At 43.4% G+C, this 17,094-nt stretch overlaps 1 protein-coding gene across 1 annotated transcript in view; it reads left to right on the top strand.

The window, feature by feature from the left end:
* The window catches only part of LOC120020552 (sterile alpha motif domain-containing protein 10-like), a 67,634-nt gene extending 52,581 nt beyond the window's left edge, over window positions 1–15,053 (top strand). Inside the window, exons 5-6 of the mRNA XM_038964260.1 lie at window positions 14,621–14,761; window positions 14,977–15,053. Of these exons, the coding sequence (XP_038820188.1) occupies window positions 14,621–14,761; window positions 14,977–15,053 (218 nt within the window). The remainder of the gene's footprint in view (window positions 1–14,620; window positions 14,762–14,976) is intronic.
* The last annotated feature ends 2,041 nt before the right edge of the window (window positions 15,054–17,094 follow it).

The following is a 17,094-nucleotide window of genomic DNA, read 5'->3' as shown; positions in this document are numbered from 1 at the left end:
TATACAGATTTTTCTATTGTGTTATTGCCTGTACGTTTGTTTATGTGTAACTCTGTTGTTGTTTTTGTCGAACTGCTTTGCTTTATCTTGGCTAGGTCGCAGTTGTAAATGAGAACTTGTTCTCAACCGGCCTATCTGGTTAAATAAAGGTGAAATAAAATATTAAAAATAAACATTTTAAAGGCAATGCTACCAAATACTAATTGAGTGTATGTAAACTTGAGTGTATGTAAAATAATTCTCTCTGCTATTATTCTGACATTTCCCATTCTTAAAATAAAGTGGTGATCCTAACTGACCTAAGACGGGGCATTTTTACTAGGATTAAATGTCAGGAATTGTGAAAAACTGAGTTTAAATGTATTTGGCTAAGGTGTATGTAAACTTCCGACTTCAGTTGTAGATTATTATAAAAAATCAGCCGTTTCTAGCTACAATAGTCATTTACAACATTAACAATGTCTACACTGTATTTCTGATCAATTTGATGTTATTTTAATCGACAAAAAATCAAAAACAAGGACATTTCTAAGTGACACCAAACTTTTGAACGGTAGTGTATATACAGGCCTCAACCACTACCCTGAGAACACTTGATTCAGTATATCATGCGGCCCTCAGGTTCATTACATTTCAAAAACATCTAACACATCATTGTGATCTCTACAGCGTGGTTGGCTGGTCGTCATTGACCTTATGTAGGCTTAAACACTGGTATACACTGATTTATAAGGCCATACTGGATAAAATGCTATTTTATCGCTGATCTTTTTTAATCAGGTCGGTAAATAAATATCAATTAAGGTCCCATTCTCATTTGCTTTTAACAGTACCAAGAATTAGAACAGGTCATGGTAGAAATAGTTTTAGTTACTTAGCACCGTGGTCCTGGAATTCTCTCCTGAACATTTTACAATGTGATGATCTAGTTACATTGGTGGAGTTTTAACACTTGATCGATGTAAATATCATAGAAGAGTGTAATTGTCTTTAGCACAGCTGTTTTTTTGTCTTTTTTTACATCATACTGTATGTAATTGTTGTACTGTACGTGTGTCTATAGTTTTGTTTAATGTTGTGTTAGTTTATGTCTGAAACTTTGTTCCCCCGGCTCCTATTGGACCAGGTCTCTCTTGAAAAAGAGATGTTATCTCAATGAGAAAAACCTGTATAAATAAAGGTAAAAAAATGTATAAAAAATAAGTGAAGCTGGTTGAGAGAATGCCAAGAGTGTGCAAAGCTGTTCCGGTCGGCCTCAGAGAACAACATCGACATATACGCTGACTCGGTGAGTGAGTTTATACGGAAATGTGTTGGAGATGTTGTACCCACTGTGACTATTAAAACCTATCCTAACCAGAAACCATGGATGGAGGGCGGCATTCGCGCAAAACTGAAAGTGCATTTAACCATGGATAGAGGTATGGGAATATGGCTGAATATAAACAGTGTAGTTATTCCCTCCGCAAGGCAATCAAACAAGCGAAATGCCAGTACAGGGACAAGGTGGAGTCTCAATTCAACAGCTCAGACACGAGACGTATGTGGCAGGGTCTACAGGAAATCACAGACCACAGAAAGAAATCCAGCCACGTCACGGACACCGACGTCACGCTTCCAGACAAACTAAACACCTTCTTTGCACGCTTTAAGGATAATACAATGCCACCGTCGCGGCCCCCTAACAAGGACTGCACCCCCCGCTCTCTCCTTCTCTGTGGCTGACGTGAGTATAACATTTAAACGTGTTAACCCCTTCAAGGCTGCTGGCCCAGACGGCATCCCTAGCCGCGTCCTCAAAGCATGCGCAGACCAGCTGGCTGGTGTGTTTACGGACATATTTAATCGCTCCCTATCCCAGTCTGTTGTCCCCACATGCTTCAAGATGGCTACCATTGTTCCTGTACCCAAGAACTGAACTAAATGACTACCGCCCCGTAGCACTCACTTCTGTCATCATGAAGTGCTTTGCGAGACTAGTCAAGGATCATATCACCTCCACCTTACCGACCACCCTAGACCCACTTCAGTTTGCATACCGCCCCAACAGGTACACAGACAACGCAATCGCCATCACACTGCACACTGCCTTATCCCATTTGGACAAAAGGAATACCTTTGTAGGAATGCTGTTCATTGACTACAGCTCAGCATTTAACACCTTAGTACCATTCAAACTCATCATCAAGCTGGAGGCCCTGGGTCTCAACCCCGCCCTGTGCAATTGGGTCCTGGACTTTCTGACGGGCTGCTCCCAGGTGGTGAAGGTAGGAATCAACATCTCCACTTCGCTGACCCTCAACACTGTGGCACCACAAGGGTGCATGCTCAGCCCACTCCTGTACTCCTTATTCACCCACGACTGCGTGGCCGTGCACGCCTCCAACTCAATCATTGCAGACGACACAACAGTAGTGGGCTTGATTACCAACAACGATGAGACAGCCTACAGGGAAGAGATGGGGGGGACTCGGAGTGTGGTGTCAGGAAAGCAACCTCTCACTCAACGTCAACAAAACAAAGGAACTGATCGTGGACTTCAGGAAACAGCAGAGGGTGCACCCACCTATCCACATCGAAGGGACAGCAGTGGAGAAGGTGGAAAGTTTTAAGTTCCTGGGCATACACATCACAGACAAACTGAAATGGTCCACTCACACAGACAGTGGGGTGAAGAAGGCCCAACAGCCCCTCTTCAACCTCAGGAGAAACCGCTGCAGAAATGTGGCTTGTCACTCAAAACCCTGACAAACTTCTACAGATGCACAATCGAGAGCATCCTGTTGGGCTATATCACAGCCTGGTATGGCAACTGCACCGCCCTCAACCACAAGGCTCTCCAGAGGGTGGTGCGGTCTGCACAACGCATCACCGGGGCCAAACTACCTGCCCTCCATAACACCTACAGTACCCAATGTCATAGGAAGGCCGAAAAGATCATCAAGGACATCAACCACCCGAGCCACTGTCTGTTCACACCACTAGAAGGCAAGGTCAGTACAGGTGCATCAAAGCTGACTGAAAAACAACTTCTATCTCAAGGTCATCAGACTGCTAAACAGCAATCACTAACTCGGAGAGGCTGCTGCCTACATTGAGACCCAATCACTGGCCACATTAATAAATTGATCACTAGTCACTTTATACAATGCACTCTAAATAATGCCACTTTAATAATGTTTACGTCTCTTACATTACTCATATCACATGTACTGTTTATACTGTATTTTACACCATCTATTGCACCTTGCCTTTACCGCTCGGCCATCGCTCATCCATATACTTACTATGTACATATTCTCATTCACCCCTTTAGATTTGTGTGTATTAGGTAGTTGTTGGGGAATTGTTAGATTACTTGTTAGATATTACTGCACTGTCAAAACTAGAAGCACAAGCATTTCGCTACACTCACATTAACATCTGCTAACCGTGTGTACGTGACCAATAACATTTGATTTGAGCTGTCATCAAGGCAAAGTGTGGCTACTTTAAAGAATCTCAAATATAAAATATATTTTGATTTGTTTAACACTTTTTTGGTTACTACATATGTGTTATTTCATAGTTTTGACGTCTTTCCTATTGTTCTACAATGTATAAAATGGTAAAAATAATGAAAAACCCCTGAATGAGTAGGTGGGTCCAAACTTTGACTGGTACTGTATACTGAACAAAAATATAAACGCAACTTCACCTCGTCCGAGAAAGATGTACATGGTTATCAAAACATCACGCCAGGCTAAGCCCACACGAAACACAGCTCTTATTTGAAGTGTTTCTATGGGATAAATGAATGATGTAAAAATTATTGAAACCAATTCCCTATTTGACCACTAGGTTATATTGGTATTATGACACCTCAACTGTGGTGTTCTGTTATTCTTGTTTCTCTGGTGGGGACAAGCTGATTTTGACTTCACAGTAGGTCAGTGCTATCAGGATCCATGGGACATCCCTATCCTAAACCCTAACCTTAACCTGTACCCTAACCTGAACCATAACTCTGACCCAGCCCTAACCTTTATATTTATTTATTTTATTTATTTCACCTTTTTTTAACCAGGTAGGCTAGTTGAGAACAAGTTGTCATTTACAACTGCGACCTGGCCACGATAAAGCAAAGCAGTTCGACACATACAACAACACAGAGTTACACATGGAATAAACAAACATACAATCAATAACACAGTTGTCACGTTCCTGACCTTATTTCCTTTGTTTAGTCTTGTTTAGTTGGTCAGGACGTGAGCTGGGTGGGCATTCTATGTTATGTGTTTCTATGTTTGGTTTAGGGTTGTCAACTAGCCTGATATGGTTCTCAATCAGTGGCAGGTGTTTTACGTTTCCTCTGATTGGGAACCATATTTAGGTAGGCTGTTCTCACTGTTTGTTTGTGGGTGATTGTTCCTGTTCGTTGCGTTCTTTGTCTCTATGTTCACATGTTCAGGTCTGTAGCGTCGTTAGTTTCATTTTCTGTTTATTGTTTTGTTCGTGTTGTTAAGTATTCCAATAAATATGGAAACGTACCACGCTGCAATTTGGTCCTCCTCTCTTCCACCTAACGACGAGCGTTACAACAGTAGAAAAATATATACACAGCATGTGCAAATGAGGTAGGATAAGAGAGGTAAGGTAATATATAGGCCATGGTGGCAAAGTAATTACAATATAGCAATTAAACACTGGAATGGTAGGATGTTCAGAAGATGAATGTGCAAGTAGAGATACTGGGGTGCAAAGGAGCAAGATAAATAAATAAATACAGTATGGTGATGAGGTGATGAGGTAGATGGATGGGCTATTTATAGATGGGCTATGTACAAGTGCAGTGATCTGTGAGCTGCTCTGACAGCTGGTGCTTAAAGCTAGTGAGGGAGGTAAGAGTCTCCAGCTTCAGAGATTTTTGCAGTTCATTCGAGGCGTTGGCAGCAGAGAACTGGAAGGAGAGGCGGCCAAAGGAAGAATTGGCTTTGGGGGTGACCAGTGAGATATACCTGCTGGAGTGCGTGCTACGGGTGGGTGCTGCTATGGTGACCAGTGAGCTGAGATAAGGCGGGGCTTTACCTAACAGAGACTTGTAGATGACCTGGAGCCAGTGGGTTTGGCGACGGATATGAAGCGAGGGCCAGCCAACAAGATCATCATCGCAGTGGTGGGTAGTATATGGGGCTTTGGTGACAAAAGGGATAGCACTGTGATAGACCGCATCCAATTTGTTGAGTAGTGTTGGAGGCTATTTTGTAAATGACATCGCCGAAGTCGAGGATCGGTAAGATCGTCAGTTTTACGAGTGTATGTTTGGCAGCATGAGTGAAGGATGCTTTGTTGTGAAATAGGAAGCCGATTCTAGATTTAATTTTGGATTGGAGATGTTTAATGTGAGTCTGGAAGGAGAGTTTACAGTCTAACCAGACACCTAGGTAGTTGTCCACATATTCTAGGTCAGAACCGTCCAGAGTAGTGATGCTGGACGGGCGGGCAGGTGCGGGCAGCAATCGGTTGAAGAGCATGCATTTAGTTTTACTTGCGTTTAAGAGCAGTTGGAGAGTTGTATGGCATTGAAGCGCATCTGGAGGTTAGTGTCCAACGAATGGCCAGAGGTATACAGAATGGTGTCGTCTGCGTAGAGGTGGATCAAAGAATCACCAGCAGCAAGAGCGACATCATTGATGTATACAGAGAAGAGTCGGCCCGCGAATTGAACCCTGTGGCACCCCCATAGAGACTGTCAGAGGTCCAGACAACAGGCCCTCTGATTTGACATACTGAACTCTATCGGACAAGTAGAATCTATGCCTTTTTCTCCCTGAGTATTCTTTACAACTCTTTATATTTTCAAGCATGGTGGTGGGTGCATCATGTTATGGGTATGCTTGTCATCGGCAAGGACTAGGGAATTTTTTAGGATAAAAAGAAACGGAATAGATCTAACCACAGTCGAAATCCTAGAGGAAAATCTGGTTCAGTGTGCTTTCCAACAGACACTGGGAGACCTTTCAGCAGGACAATAACCTAAAACACAAGGCCAAAAATAAACTGAAGTTGCTTACAACATTTAATGATCCTGAGTGGCGTACTTACAGTTTTGACTTCAATCGGTTTGAAAATCTATGGCAAGACTTGAAAATGTCTGTGTAGCAATGATCAACAACCAACTTGACAGAGCTTGAAGAATTTTTTAAAGAATAATGTGCAAAAATGGTACATTCCAGGTGTGCAAAGCTCTTACAGACTTACCCTGACAGACTCAGAGTGGTAATCACTGCTAAAGGTGATTCTAACATGTACTGACTCAGGGGTGTGAATACTTATGTATTCTGTATTTAATTTTCAATAAATGTGCAAAATGTTAAAAAACATTTTTTTGCTTTATCATTATGGGGTATTATATGTAGATGGAGGAGAATATATATTTTTTAATCCATTTTGAATTCAGGCTTTAACTCAACAGAATGTGGAATGAGTCAAGGGGTATGAATACTTTCTGAAAGCACTGTAACTATGCAGATAGGCCTGCTATAACTGACAGAGATGTATTCATTTGAAGTAGCAGAAACCTATACAATCTGGCTACCTACCAAGCACATCCCCAGCCAAGTCAGAATCTGCCTGTCTTGCACTAACCGCATCTCCGCATGGCCCTGGTGAGATTTACATTTTCACACCCCGTCTGTGACAGAATCATGTACAGCACGTGTCAAACTCAATGCCCGTAGGTGGTTTGAGTAAAAACCGTAACAACAAATAATCTGGGAAAAAAACTATCTCAACCGACATTAAAATGACTTAATAGAAATCGATACTGTGTAGAAATGATCATGAACGTATAATTATAGTCTCTTCATTCTGTCCAGCTTGCTAATAGAAAATTCCAAAAGTGATGGTAAATATTTTTAGCTAATTTGGAGGATGTAACAAGTGCGGCACCCTGGACCTTGACTGTGGCCCGCAGGGAAATACGTTTGACACCCCTCATGTACAGAATCAGTGTGCGTGTGTGAGCGCCTGGTTTTGTGTGTGTGATAGGCCTACCAACCCAGGGACACGGATTCGGACTCAGTCAAAAACATTTCAAACCAGACAGTAGTTTATGTACAGTAGGCTACAAATGTCATATCTTAATTTGATCATTCTGTCATTGCAGAGAATATTGCTGCACTGCAGGAAATTCAAATGATCCTCATGATGAACATAAATTCACTGAAAACCTGCAGTTCTCTGTCTATCACTAGATCTCACACCTAAACTACATCCTGCTGTAGCCTATGAAAATGAATTTCCCGTTAGAAATTATCACTTTTTTACATTTTTATAATGCTGCAGGATTATTTTACTCCTGATGAAACTGGTCAAATTAAGATCCTACATCTGTAGGCCTTAGGGAGGGGCCAACTGGTTTGATATTGTATGAAGCTGCCACACAGGGTATTTTAGGATCTCTTGAATTTGTAGTTAAGTGTAATTTCTGTGGCTTACATGACGGGAAAGTCTCCCTTTTGCCCTCAGAACTTCTTTATCACCAATTAACTGTGTGGGTGGATTGAACAAAGATGTTTCTACAGAAACAGAAGAAAGTTCTTAGTCATTCCACCAATTTGGTGCCTTTTGAGAAGTGTAACTTTTGATTTTAACATTCTGTCATAAAGAGCACATGTTCAACTTTGTAAACAAAAATGTTTTCCCATTTAAAATAATGACTATAGTAAGTGCCTAATAAAGTAACAGGGTTGACTGTAACAGAGTTAATGATTTCATCTTAAATCAGCCATTAATCCCCTCCTGCCAGGGGGAATGGAAGACGTATAGGGACCTGCTCAGTTTTCCAGATTGGAGCTCTTTTCATCTGCTTTGTCTCATTTGTACACAAAGGAACCAAGGGCAGCGCTTTTCTAGGACACCACGTTTCTGGGGGCACGAAGGAGAGACCCACTGGCTGAGGTGGGAGGGAGGGAGAGGGCTGCGCGGAGAGGTGTGTGTGTGTGTGTATGTGTGTGTGGGCTGAAAGCACCTAAACTCAGAAAATACGTAGTTTAAAGAGGAACACAATCCCTCACATGGACAGAGAGCAGGAACAATGCCCCTGACACACACACACACACACACACACACACACACACACACACACACACACACACACACACACACACACACACACACACACACACACACACACACACACACACACACAGAGAGAGAGAGATGTATTATTTCTGGTAACCTTGCTGTTTGTCAAAGAAAATGTTTCCTGGAGGTTACATAGCGGCCAAACAATGCTCCTGCTCTCTCTCTCTCAAGTGTGGTGATTCAGCTCTTCAGTGGAGTGTGTGCATGCCACAGGGGACCCCTGATTGGAGGTATTGTGTGTGCCCTCCAGCCATCCTTCAGTATGTGTGTCTTGTCCTGGTCTGGCTGGTCCTGCTCTGCTAGCCTGTCCTCTTGGGTCCCTTACAATGGTGAGGAAGACAGGGAGCTGCTGTCATCATGGGGATACCCAAGGCCTTGTCCAGTGTAAAGTGAGATAAGACAGAGAGAGAGGAGAGTGGTGGTTGGTTGGTTGGTGTGTTTGTTTGTTCTGCCTGGAGGAGCAGTGAGTGGCCTCCCCCTCCTTGTTCCTCTGTTAGGGGTAGACAGGGAGCTGCTGTATGTGGTGTCACCAGGAGGATACCACAGAAATCTTATCAAGTAGCCCGATAACTTCTATACTTCCTGAAATGGAGAGAAGTAGGTATGGAGGGAGGGAGAGAACAGGAGAAGAGATGAGTTGGATGTATCTGCCAGCTCTGAGATGAGGCTTGTTTTTGTTTTGTCACTTGCTCGCAAGCCAGCGTGCAACTATGTGTGTGTGCCTGTGACTACGTGTGTGTGCCTGTGACTACGTGTGTGTGCCTGTGACTACGTGTGTGTGCCTGTGACTACGTGTGTGTGCCTGTGACTACGTGTGTGTGCCTGTGACTACGTGTGTGTGCCTGTGACTACGTGTGTGTGCCTGTGACTACGTGTGTGTGCCTGTGACTACGTGTGTGTGCCTGTGACTACGTGTGTGTGCCTGTGACTACGTGTGTGTGCCTGTGACTACGTGTGTGTGCCTGTGACTACGTGTGTGTGCCTGTGACTACGTGTGCGGTTGTGTGGATGTCTATGCTGGGTTTTTACCCTGTGTCAATGTCCAGAGAGGTAAATGAAAATGGATGGATTGATTAGGAGAGCTAACGGTATGAGTAATGTGTCTAATTATCATGTAGACCTCACCCTGGCTGCTACAGCTATGATGGATTCCCGCAACCTCGGAATGATTGAAGGACAATCCCCTACCGTTCGGAAGCGTGTGCCCACGCGTGTGTATAACGCACGTGTCATCTCTGGCCTCTGCGTTTCTGTGTGTGTGTTCGTCATCCCCTCTCTCTCCCTGTGTAAAGCGGGATGCTTACTGTGGTTAATGGTATGTTAAATGTGTGTGTGGCCCTGGGAGCCCAACACCTTGGTGTTCTAGTTGAGACATCCTCAGTAAATCATCTGGCTGAATGAACCTCACTGAGCTGTCCTGCTCGCTGTCATTAAAATCAACGACTCGTGGGTAAAAGCAGAGAAAACACAGTTAACGCTTAGCTATAAATCAGCAGGAATAACAGCATACACACGCACATAGAGAGAGAGACAACACATGCATCTGCACTCCATTACACACACAAAGTAAAAGCACTGCCTACATAACAAGTGTCACGCAAGTGTGCTTAGCAAGTAGCACTTCCTCCTGATTCTGGTACTGAGGCTCAAACCCAGGACCTCTGCCATGCTAGCACACAGGACTGCCCTCCCAGAGCATCTTGCCAGTCAGCGCCACAGGAAAGCTAGCTATTTGGCAGTGCAAGTGGGGACAATTCAGGCTGAGGAGTGAGTTTCACACATCCAGCCAGCTCATTTTCGACTGCAGTCCCTTGGCAGGTGATTAAAAATAATGAAAATGTCAATACAGACAGACAATGAGCACATATAGAGCAACGAATGACAAACAACACTTTTTATTTTGGATTTTATTAACCCCCCTCTTCAGAGAACACATATCTTGTTGGGTTTTTTACAGCTTTCCTGCTACATATGCATACGTTTGACATACACATTTGACATACATGGTACGTTTACATAAGCAGTCACATAACAATAATACATTACCAAGCATCAGCTCTTTAATCCCACCCCTCAGCCTCTCTTAGCCCATCCCACCTATCACCATAGACCACCCTCGTTTGGTTTCCACGTGCCATATATTTTTCAATTGCGCTGTGATGTTTTACATAATTTTGAAACTTTATAATCGTATAGTATCCACAGATAGTATCCACAGATCCACAGATGTGAGCTGAAGATTAGAACCTTTCTGACCAGTATTATTATATTATTTATTGACTGACTAGTTTTTCCTAGCCACCGTGCTTCTAGACCTGCATTGCTTGCTGTTTGGTGTTTTAGGCTGGGTTTCTGTACAGCACTTTGAGATATCAGCTGATGTACGAAGGGCTATATAAATCAATTTGATTTGAAATTTGATTTGATTTGACTATGGCTTTCCAAATCGCCCAACACTGCTATTTGTAAGGTTAATTTTAAGTGCATGTTGTGATTTTTTTAACCATTCCTGAACCTGTGACCAAAAACAAGCTACATAGGGTCAATACCAGAATAAATGATCTAGTGATTCTGTCTCTTTACAGCAAAATCTACTGAGCTGAGATGGTTGTATGCCACATATATATAGCATTCTGTTGGTGGCAAGAATTTTGTATCATAATTTAAATAAAAAAACTCAAAGTGTTGTTTTGTACCAGTTCATTAACCATGTGGCATGGAATTGGTACATCGAAAATCTCTTCCCATTTATTTTGCAACCTGTATGGCACAGCTGTCAACATTTCTGTTCTGAAAAGAAACTGGTATATTTTCTATTTATACCAGTTCCTTTCAGCCAATTTGTATCTTTAATATATGGCAGGCAAACAAGTTCCCTACCTTCTCCCTTTTTCTACTCGACTCCTCCATTTTTGTGGTAGTGCTGCAATCAGTTGGTTGTAAGTTTGGATTGAGCAGACATTCCCATATATTTACCATAGCTGCATATGTGATATAACTACATCATTTATATTTATAATATCATTAGTAAATATAATACAATAAAAAAAATGTTTTTAAAAATCCATAAAGAATGTTTTTTTTTATTAATCAGTATATTTGAGTTTAAACAGAACATTTGTTGTCATATTTCTTCCATCTTTTCTGGAGGGTAAAACTGAAATCGTAACGAACTCTGCATGACTTGTTGAAGAAAGAGTGGTACTTTTAACAACATTTAAATTTTTAATTAGTCATAAATGAGAATTGTTTTAATCTGTTAATTGTCAAAAAGGAATTTTTGAACAAAGGATGAGCCTCTTAATAATCTACTGGAGAACCAGTTGGGGTTTAAGTATAACTTATATATGAGTGAAGCTTTTAGTGAGAGGTTTAAAGATTTAATATTTAATCATGTTTGACCCCAAACTCATATGTCTGGCTTAGCATTCCAAATAAAATGAAATATTTTGGGCTCATATGATTTTTTTTAAAACGAGTCGTCTGCAGTAGACAGCACCATTAGTAAGTAAACTGTGATAGGACCAAAGAGTTAATCAATGTGATTTTTCCATAATAGACAAGTATTTACCTGTTCATAGTTGCAGAATCATATCTATTTTTTCAAACTTTCTATTGAAATTGATTGTGGTAAGCTCATTTATATGTTTTGAGACGTGTCTTTTGACAATCCTATACGTACAGTAGACTGCAGACAGACAGCAAACACATAAAAAGCAATCAAACAAAAAGACAATGTCTACACACCTCACAAGCTACAGACAACAAACAACATGGAAAGCAGCTATAAACAGCTATAGATTGTGTTCACACACCTGATTGTCCTTTAGCCATGTCTTTTGGGTTCTTTACGAAAACGCGGAAGGTAGCGCAGTTACCTGTGTCTGAAGGCAGTGTGTAAGAGACTTATTCTTATTGGGAACTACAGTATCCAACACCTCTCAGGGCAGACCTTGTGGATCTGCTGCCATGGATGTTCTGCTTGATGAAGGCACTAAGTGGAGGGGGAGCCAGGCCATATAGGATCTTGAAAACAAGACATGCGTCTGTGTATTTCACAAGACTTTCCCAGATCACTAGCTCATGCTTTATTTTTATCCTTTTTTATTTATTTATCTTGGACCCCGTTTTCTCCCCAATTTCGTAGGTATCCAATTGGTAGTTACAGTCTTGTCTCATCGCTGCAACTCCCGTGCGGACTCTGGAGAGGCAAAGGTCGAGAGCCCGCGTCTTCCCGAAACACAACCCAACAAAGCCGCACTGCTTCTTGACACAACGCCCACTTAACCCAGAATCTCTAGTGGCACAGCTAGCACTGCGATGCAGTGCCTTAGACAACTGCGCAACTCGGAAGGCCAGCTCATGCTTTCTGAGGATGTTACAATGGTGTTGGCTATTGGACTTTTTATCAAGCACCTTGAGAGCATGTTTGTAGAAAGACTGCATCGGTTTCAATATTGTACAGCAAGCTTGGGCCCAACAACAGGTAACTGCCAAAATAAAGAAAACACCAACATAAAGTATCTTAAGAGGGCGTTGTGTCACCACGAGCCAGAACAGCTTCAATGAACCGTGGCATAGAATCTACTAGTGTCTTAGTAGGGCGTTGTGCCACCAAGAGCAAGAAGAGCTTCAATGAGGGCCTCCCGGGTGGCGCAGTGGTCTAGGGCACTGCATCGCAGCGCTAGCTGTGCCACCAGAGACTCTGGGTTCGCGCCCAGGCTCTGTCGCAGCCAGCCGTGACCGGGAGGTCCGTGGGGCGACGCACAATTGGCCTAGCGTCGTCCGGGTTAGGGAGGGTTTGGCCAGTAGGGATATCCTTGTCTCATCGCGCACCAGCGACTCCTGTGGCGGGCCGGGCGCAGTGCACGCTAACCAAGGTCGCCAGGTGCACGGTGTTTCCTCCGACACATTGGTGTGGCTGGCTTCCGGGTTGGATGCGCGCTGTGTTAAGAAGCACAAGTTGGTTGGGTTGTGTTTCGGAGGACGCATGGCTTTCGACCTTCGTCTCTCCCGAGCCCGTACAGGAGTTGTAGCGATGAGACAAGATAGTAACTACTAACAATTGGATACCACGAAATTGGGGAGAAAAAGGGAGTAAAATTCACACAAAAAAAAAAAAAAGAAGAGCTTCAATGAACCGTGGCATAGAATCTACAAGTGTCTTTGTAGGGCGTTGTGCCACCACGAGCCAGAACAGCTTCAATGAACCGTGGCATAGATTCTACAAGTGTCTTAGTAGGGCGTTGTGTCACCACGAGCCAGAACAGCTTCAATGAACCGTGGCATAAAATCTACAAGTGGCTGGAACTCTATTGGAGGGATGCCACACCATTCTTCCAAGAGAAATCCCATTATTTGGAGCTTTGGTGATGGGGGTTGAGATCTGGTGACTGACACACACACACCTACCAGCTCTCACCTCAGAATTTAACGTTCATCATGTTTCTAAAATGTCAAATTTCAAAGTTGTTCCAAATGTCGATTTTCGAAGTGTTTAATGTTATGTTTAGGCATTACCTCCGAATGGTTAAGGTAAGGGATTAAGGTTAGGGATAGGCTTAAAACTAAAAATGTCAAAAACAACTTTCTATCGCTGGATTCAAACTTGCAACCTTTGGAACCATAGGCAGATGCTTACGTCCATCCACCATGCCTTAGCAAAACCGAAACTTACATGAAGGTAACATCAGTGTTGCCCCTAGTGGCCAGTGTCCACGTCGTCTCCCAACGTCCTCAGATATGGATGGACTTCAAACACTAACTTGTATTACGGGTGACCTGGCTGCACACACTTTAAACCCCATATGCTCCTTCGGGACCCCTCTTTCAAAGTCAATGAGATCTCTTGTTCTAGCTATGGTATCCAATGGGGAGCTCGGCCTTATGGGATGTTAACTGATTAATTAACTCAGGTTCCACACCTGTGTGGAAGCACCTGCTTTCATTATACTTTGTATCCCTCATTTGCTCCTTTATTTTGGCAGTTACCTGTAGTCAAGCAGTAGGGGAAAGGGGTAGGTTGAGTAATTTTTTTAATTCAGCATCACTCCATCAAGGGAAATGTAGTATTCTTTCTAACAAAGACATATACATATATATCAGGATGTTGTGTTTCCCTGGAAATAATCAGAATTCATGTAAACATTACAGTTTTGAAAACATAGCTTGTCCAAAGAAAGTGGTCTCTCGGCACAACCCAGGTGTGGTGTAGCTTGAGCCGCCTACAAATTTCCATACTGCATGAAAAATGATCACTACCTTTCTAAAACCATGTCTTAAGAGATGAAGAGAGATTGGAATCAGCGATCCCCATGTGCTACAACAGTCTCCCTCTATCTCTCTTTCTTCCCTCCCCGCTCTCCCTCCCCACTCTCCCCTCCCCGCTCTCCCCTCCCCGCTCTCCATCCCCGCTCTCCCTCCCCACTCTCCCCTCCCCGCTCTCCCCTCCCCGCTCTCCCTCCCCGCTCTCCCCTCCCCGCTCTCCCTCCAGGTCGTGCATTGCTGAGGTTGAACGGGGAGAAGTTGGAGAGGATGGGCATCTTCCAGGAGACACTGAGACAGGAGGTTCTACAGCAGGTCCTTCAGCTACAAGTCAGAGAAGAGGTCCGCAACCTGCAACTGCTCAGCAGAGGTGAGGAGAGAGTGAGTGAGTGAGTGAGTGAGTGAGTGAGTGAGTGAGTGAGTGAGTGAGTGAGTGAGTGAGTGAGTGAGTGAGTGAGTGAGTGAGTGAGTGAGTGAGTGAGTGAGTGAGTGAGTGAGTGAGTGAGTGAGTGAGTGAGTGCGTGAGTGCGTGCGTCTGTGCATGTGTGTGTGTGTGTAATGTGTTCCATATTCACACTTATCCAGACATCAATAGCCAGCTACAGTCACTATGTGCTAACCTGGATACAGCTGCTAATGACAGTCTGCTGGAGCCAGGATAGAACACAGCAGTAGGCTGCTGTCTCTCTGTTGTTACCAACTAGACAATGTTAAAAGCTCTCATCATTAGACATACAGTACACTGCGTATACCAAGCATTAGGAACACCTTCCTAATATTGAGTTGCAACCCCCCATTTTGCCCTCAGAACAGACTCAATTAGTCGGGGCATGGACTCTACAAGGTGTCAAAAGCGTTCCACAGGGATGCTGGCCCATGTCTTCCCACATTTGTGTCAAGTTGGCTGGGTGTCCTTTGGGTGATGGACCGTTCTTGATACACTCGGGAAACTGTTGAGCGTGAAAAACCCAGCAGCATTGCAGTTCTTGACACAAACCAGTGTGCCTGGCACCTACTACCATACTCCTTTCAAAAGGCACTTAAATATTTTGTCTTGCCCATTCACCCTCTGAATGGCACACATACACAATCCATGCCTCATTAAAAATCCTTCTTTAACCTGTCTCCTCCCCTTCATCTACACTGATTGAAGTGGATTTAACAGGTGACGTCAAGAAGGGATCCGAGTTTTCACCTGGTCAGTCTATGTCTTGGAAAGGGGTGCTTAATGTTTTCTACACTCAGTGTACATGGTGAGTGTCCGTAGCCAGATCTGTCTAATGCCGGACATTCTACATAGAGGGAGGTTCTACTGAGCTATCGTATGGAATTTTTTAAGATGGTCATACCATGGATCATTTAGCTATTTGATTTAGAATTTTAGGAACCCTGTAGGTATAAAAAAAAAAAAAAATTGAACTTGGTCTTTACTACTATAGCCCATAGACATGCATTGAATTACACATTCAGAAATGGCAAAATAGAGGAATAAGGAATAAGGTTTTGAAGTGTCTGTCCTATATCTAGGAGATATAAGAAAGCTCAGGAAATATTTTTGTTTTTTGGACACATTTAACCCCCTTTTTTTGTTGGCACGAAGCTACCTTAATTCTTCCACAAATGTTTTTAACTGGTACCAGGTTACATTCAGACGAGTCCCCTGACACTTGTGGATGTCGTAGAGCAAAACAGAGAATATCTTTGTGTTCGTGAGAATCTCATCTTTCCTTAGAGTGTAACCGTTCGGATGCTACAGATGTTTTCATGAGAAGACCGATTTTGGGGACGTCTCGTGGTCTTTAGAAACACCGCTGTAGCTCGGCTACCTTTCACTGCAGATGCGGAAGGCTGTCACGTTTGTTATAACGGACGGACCAAGGCGCAGCGTGATCGGAGTTCCACATCTTTATTAAAAGTGAAACTTCTCAACAACAAAAAATAAACAAGCAACGAAACGTGAAGTAACGTAGTGCAACAAGCACATACACAAACAATATCCCACAAATGCAGGTGGGAACAGGGACACCTTAAGTAGGATCCCCAATCAGAGACAACCATAATCAGCTGCCTCTAATTGGGAACCATACTCAATCCCAAACATAGAAATAAATCGACTAGAACACCCCCTAGTCACGCCCTGACCTACAACACCATAGAGAACCAAGGGCTTCTATGGTCAGGGCGTGACAAAGGCCGACATAGGCTGATGTGGTGGATTGAGACGCAGCCCATGCAAAACAGATATCTCTATCTTAAACTGACACATTTTGATGGGGATTTATTTATTATGTTACTTATGTTACTTAGACAGGGGAGAGAAGGAGCAAGACAGAGAGAGAGGGAGACAGAGAGAGAGAGATATACAGGGGAAGAGATACAGGGAAAGACAGGGGGAGAGAAGGAGCAAGACAGAGAGAGAGGAAGACAGAGAGAGAGATACAGAGAAAGACAGGGAGAGAGGGAGACAGAGAGAGAGATATACAGGGGAAGAGATACAGAGAAAGACAGGGGGAGAGAAGGAGCAAGACAGAGAGAGGGGAAGACAGAGAGAGAGATACAGAGAAAGACAGGGGGAGAGAAGGAGCAAGACAGAGAGAGAGGGAGACAGAGAGAGAGATACAGAGAAAGACAGGGGGAGAGAAGGAGCAAGACAGAGAGAGAGGGAGACAGAGAGAGCGATACAGAGAAAGACAGGGGGAGAGA

The sequence above is a fragment of the Salvelinus namaycush genome, chromosome 25 (assembly GCF_016432855.1).
Source record: "Salvelinus namaycush isolate Seneca chromosome 25, SaNama_1.0, whole genome shotgun sequence".
Taxonomy (NCBI): Eukaryota; Metazoa; Chordata; class Actinopteri; order Salmoniformes; family Salmonidae; genus Salvelinus; species Salvelinus namaycush.
This window is presented reverse-complemented; position numbering and strand designations above follow the sequence as displayed.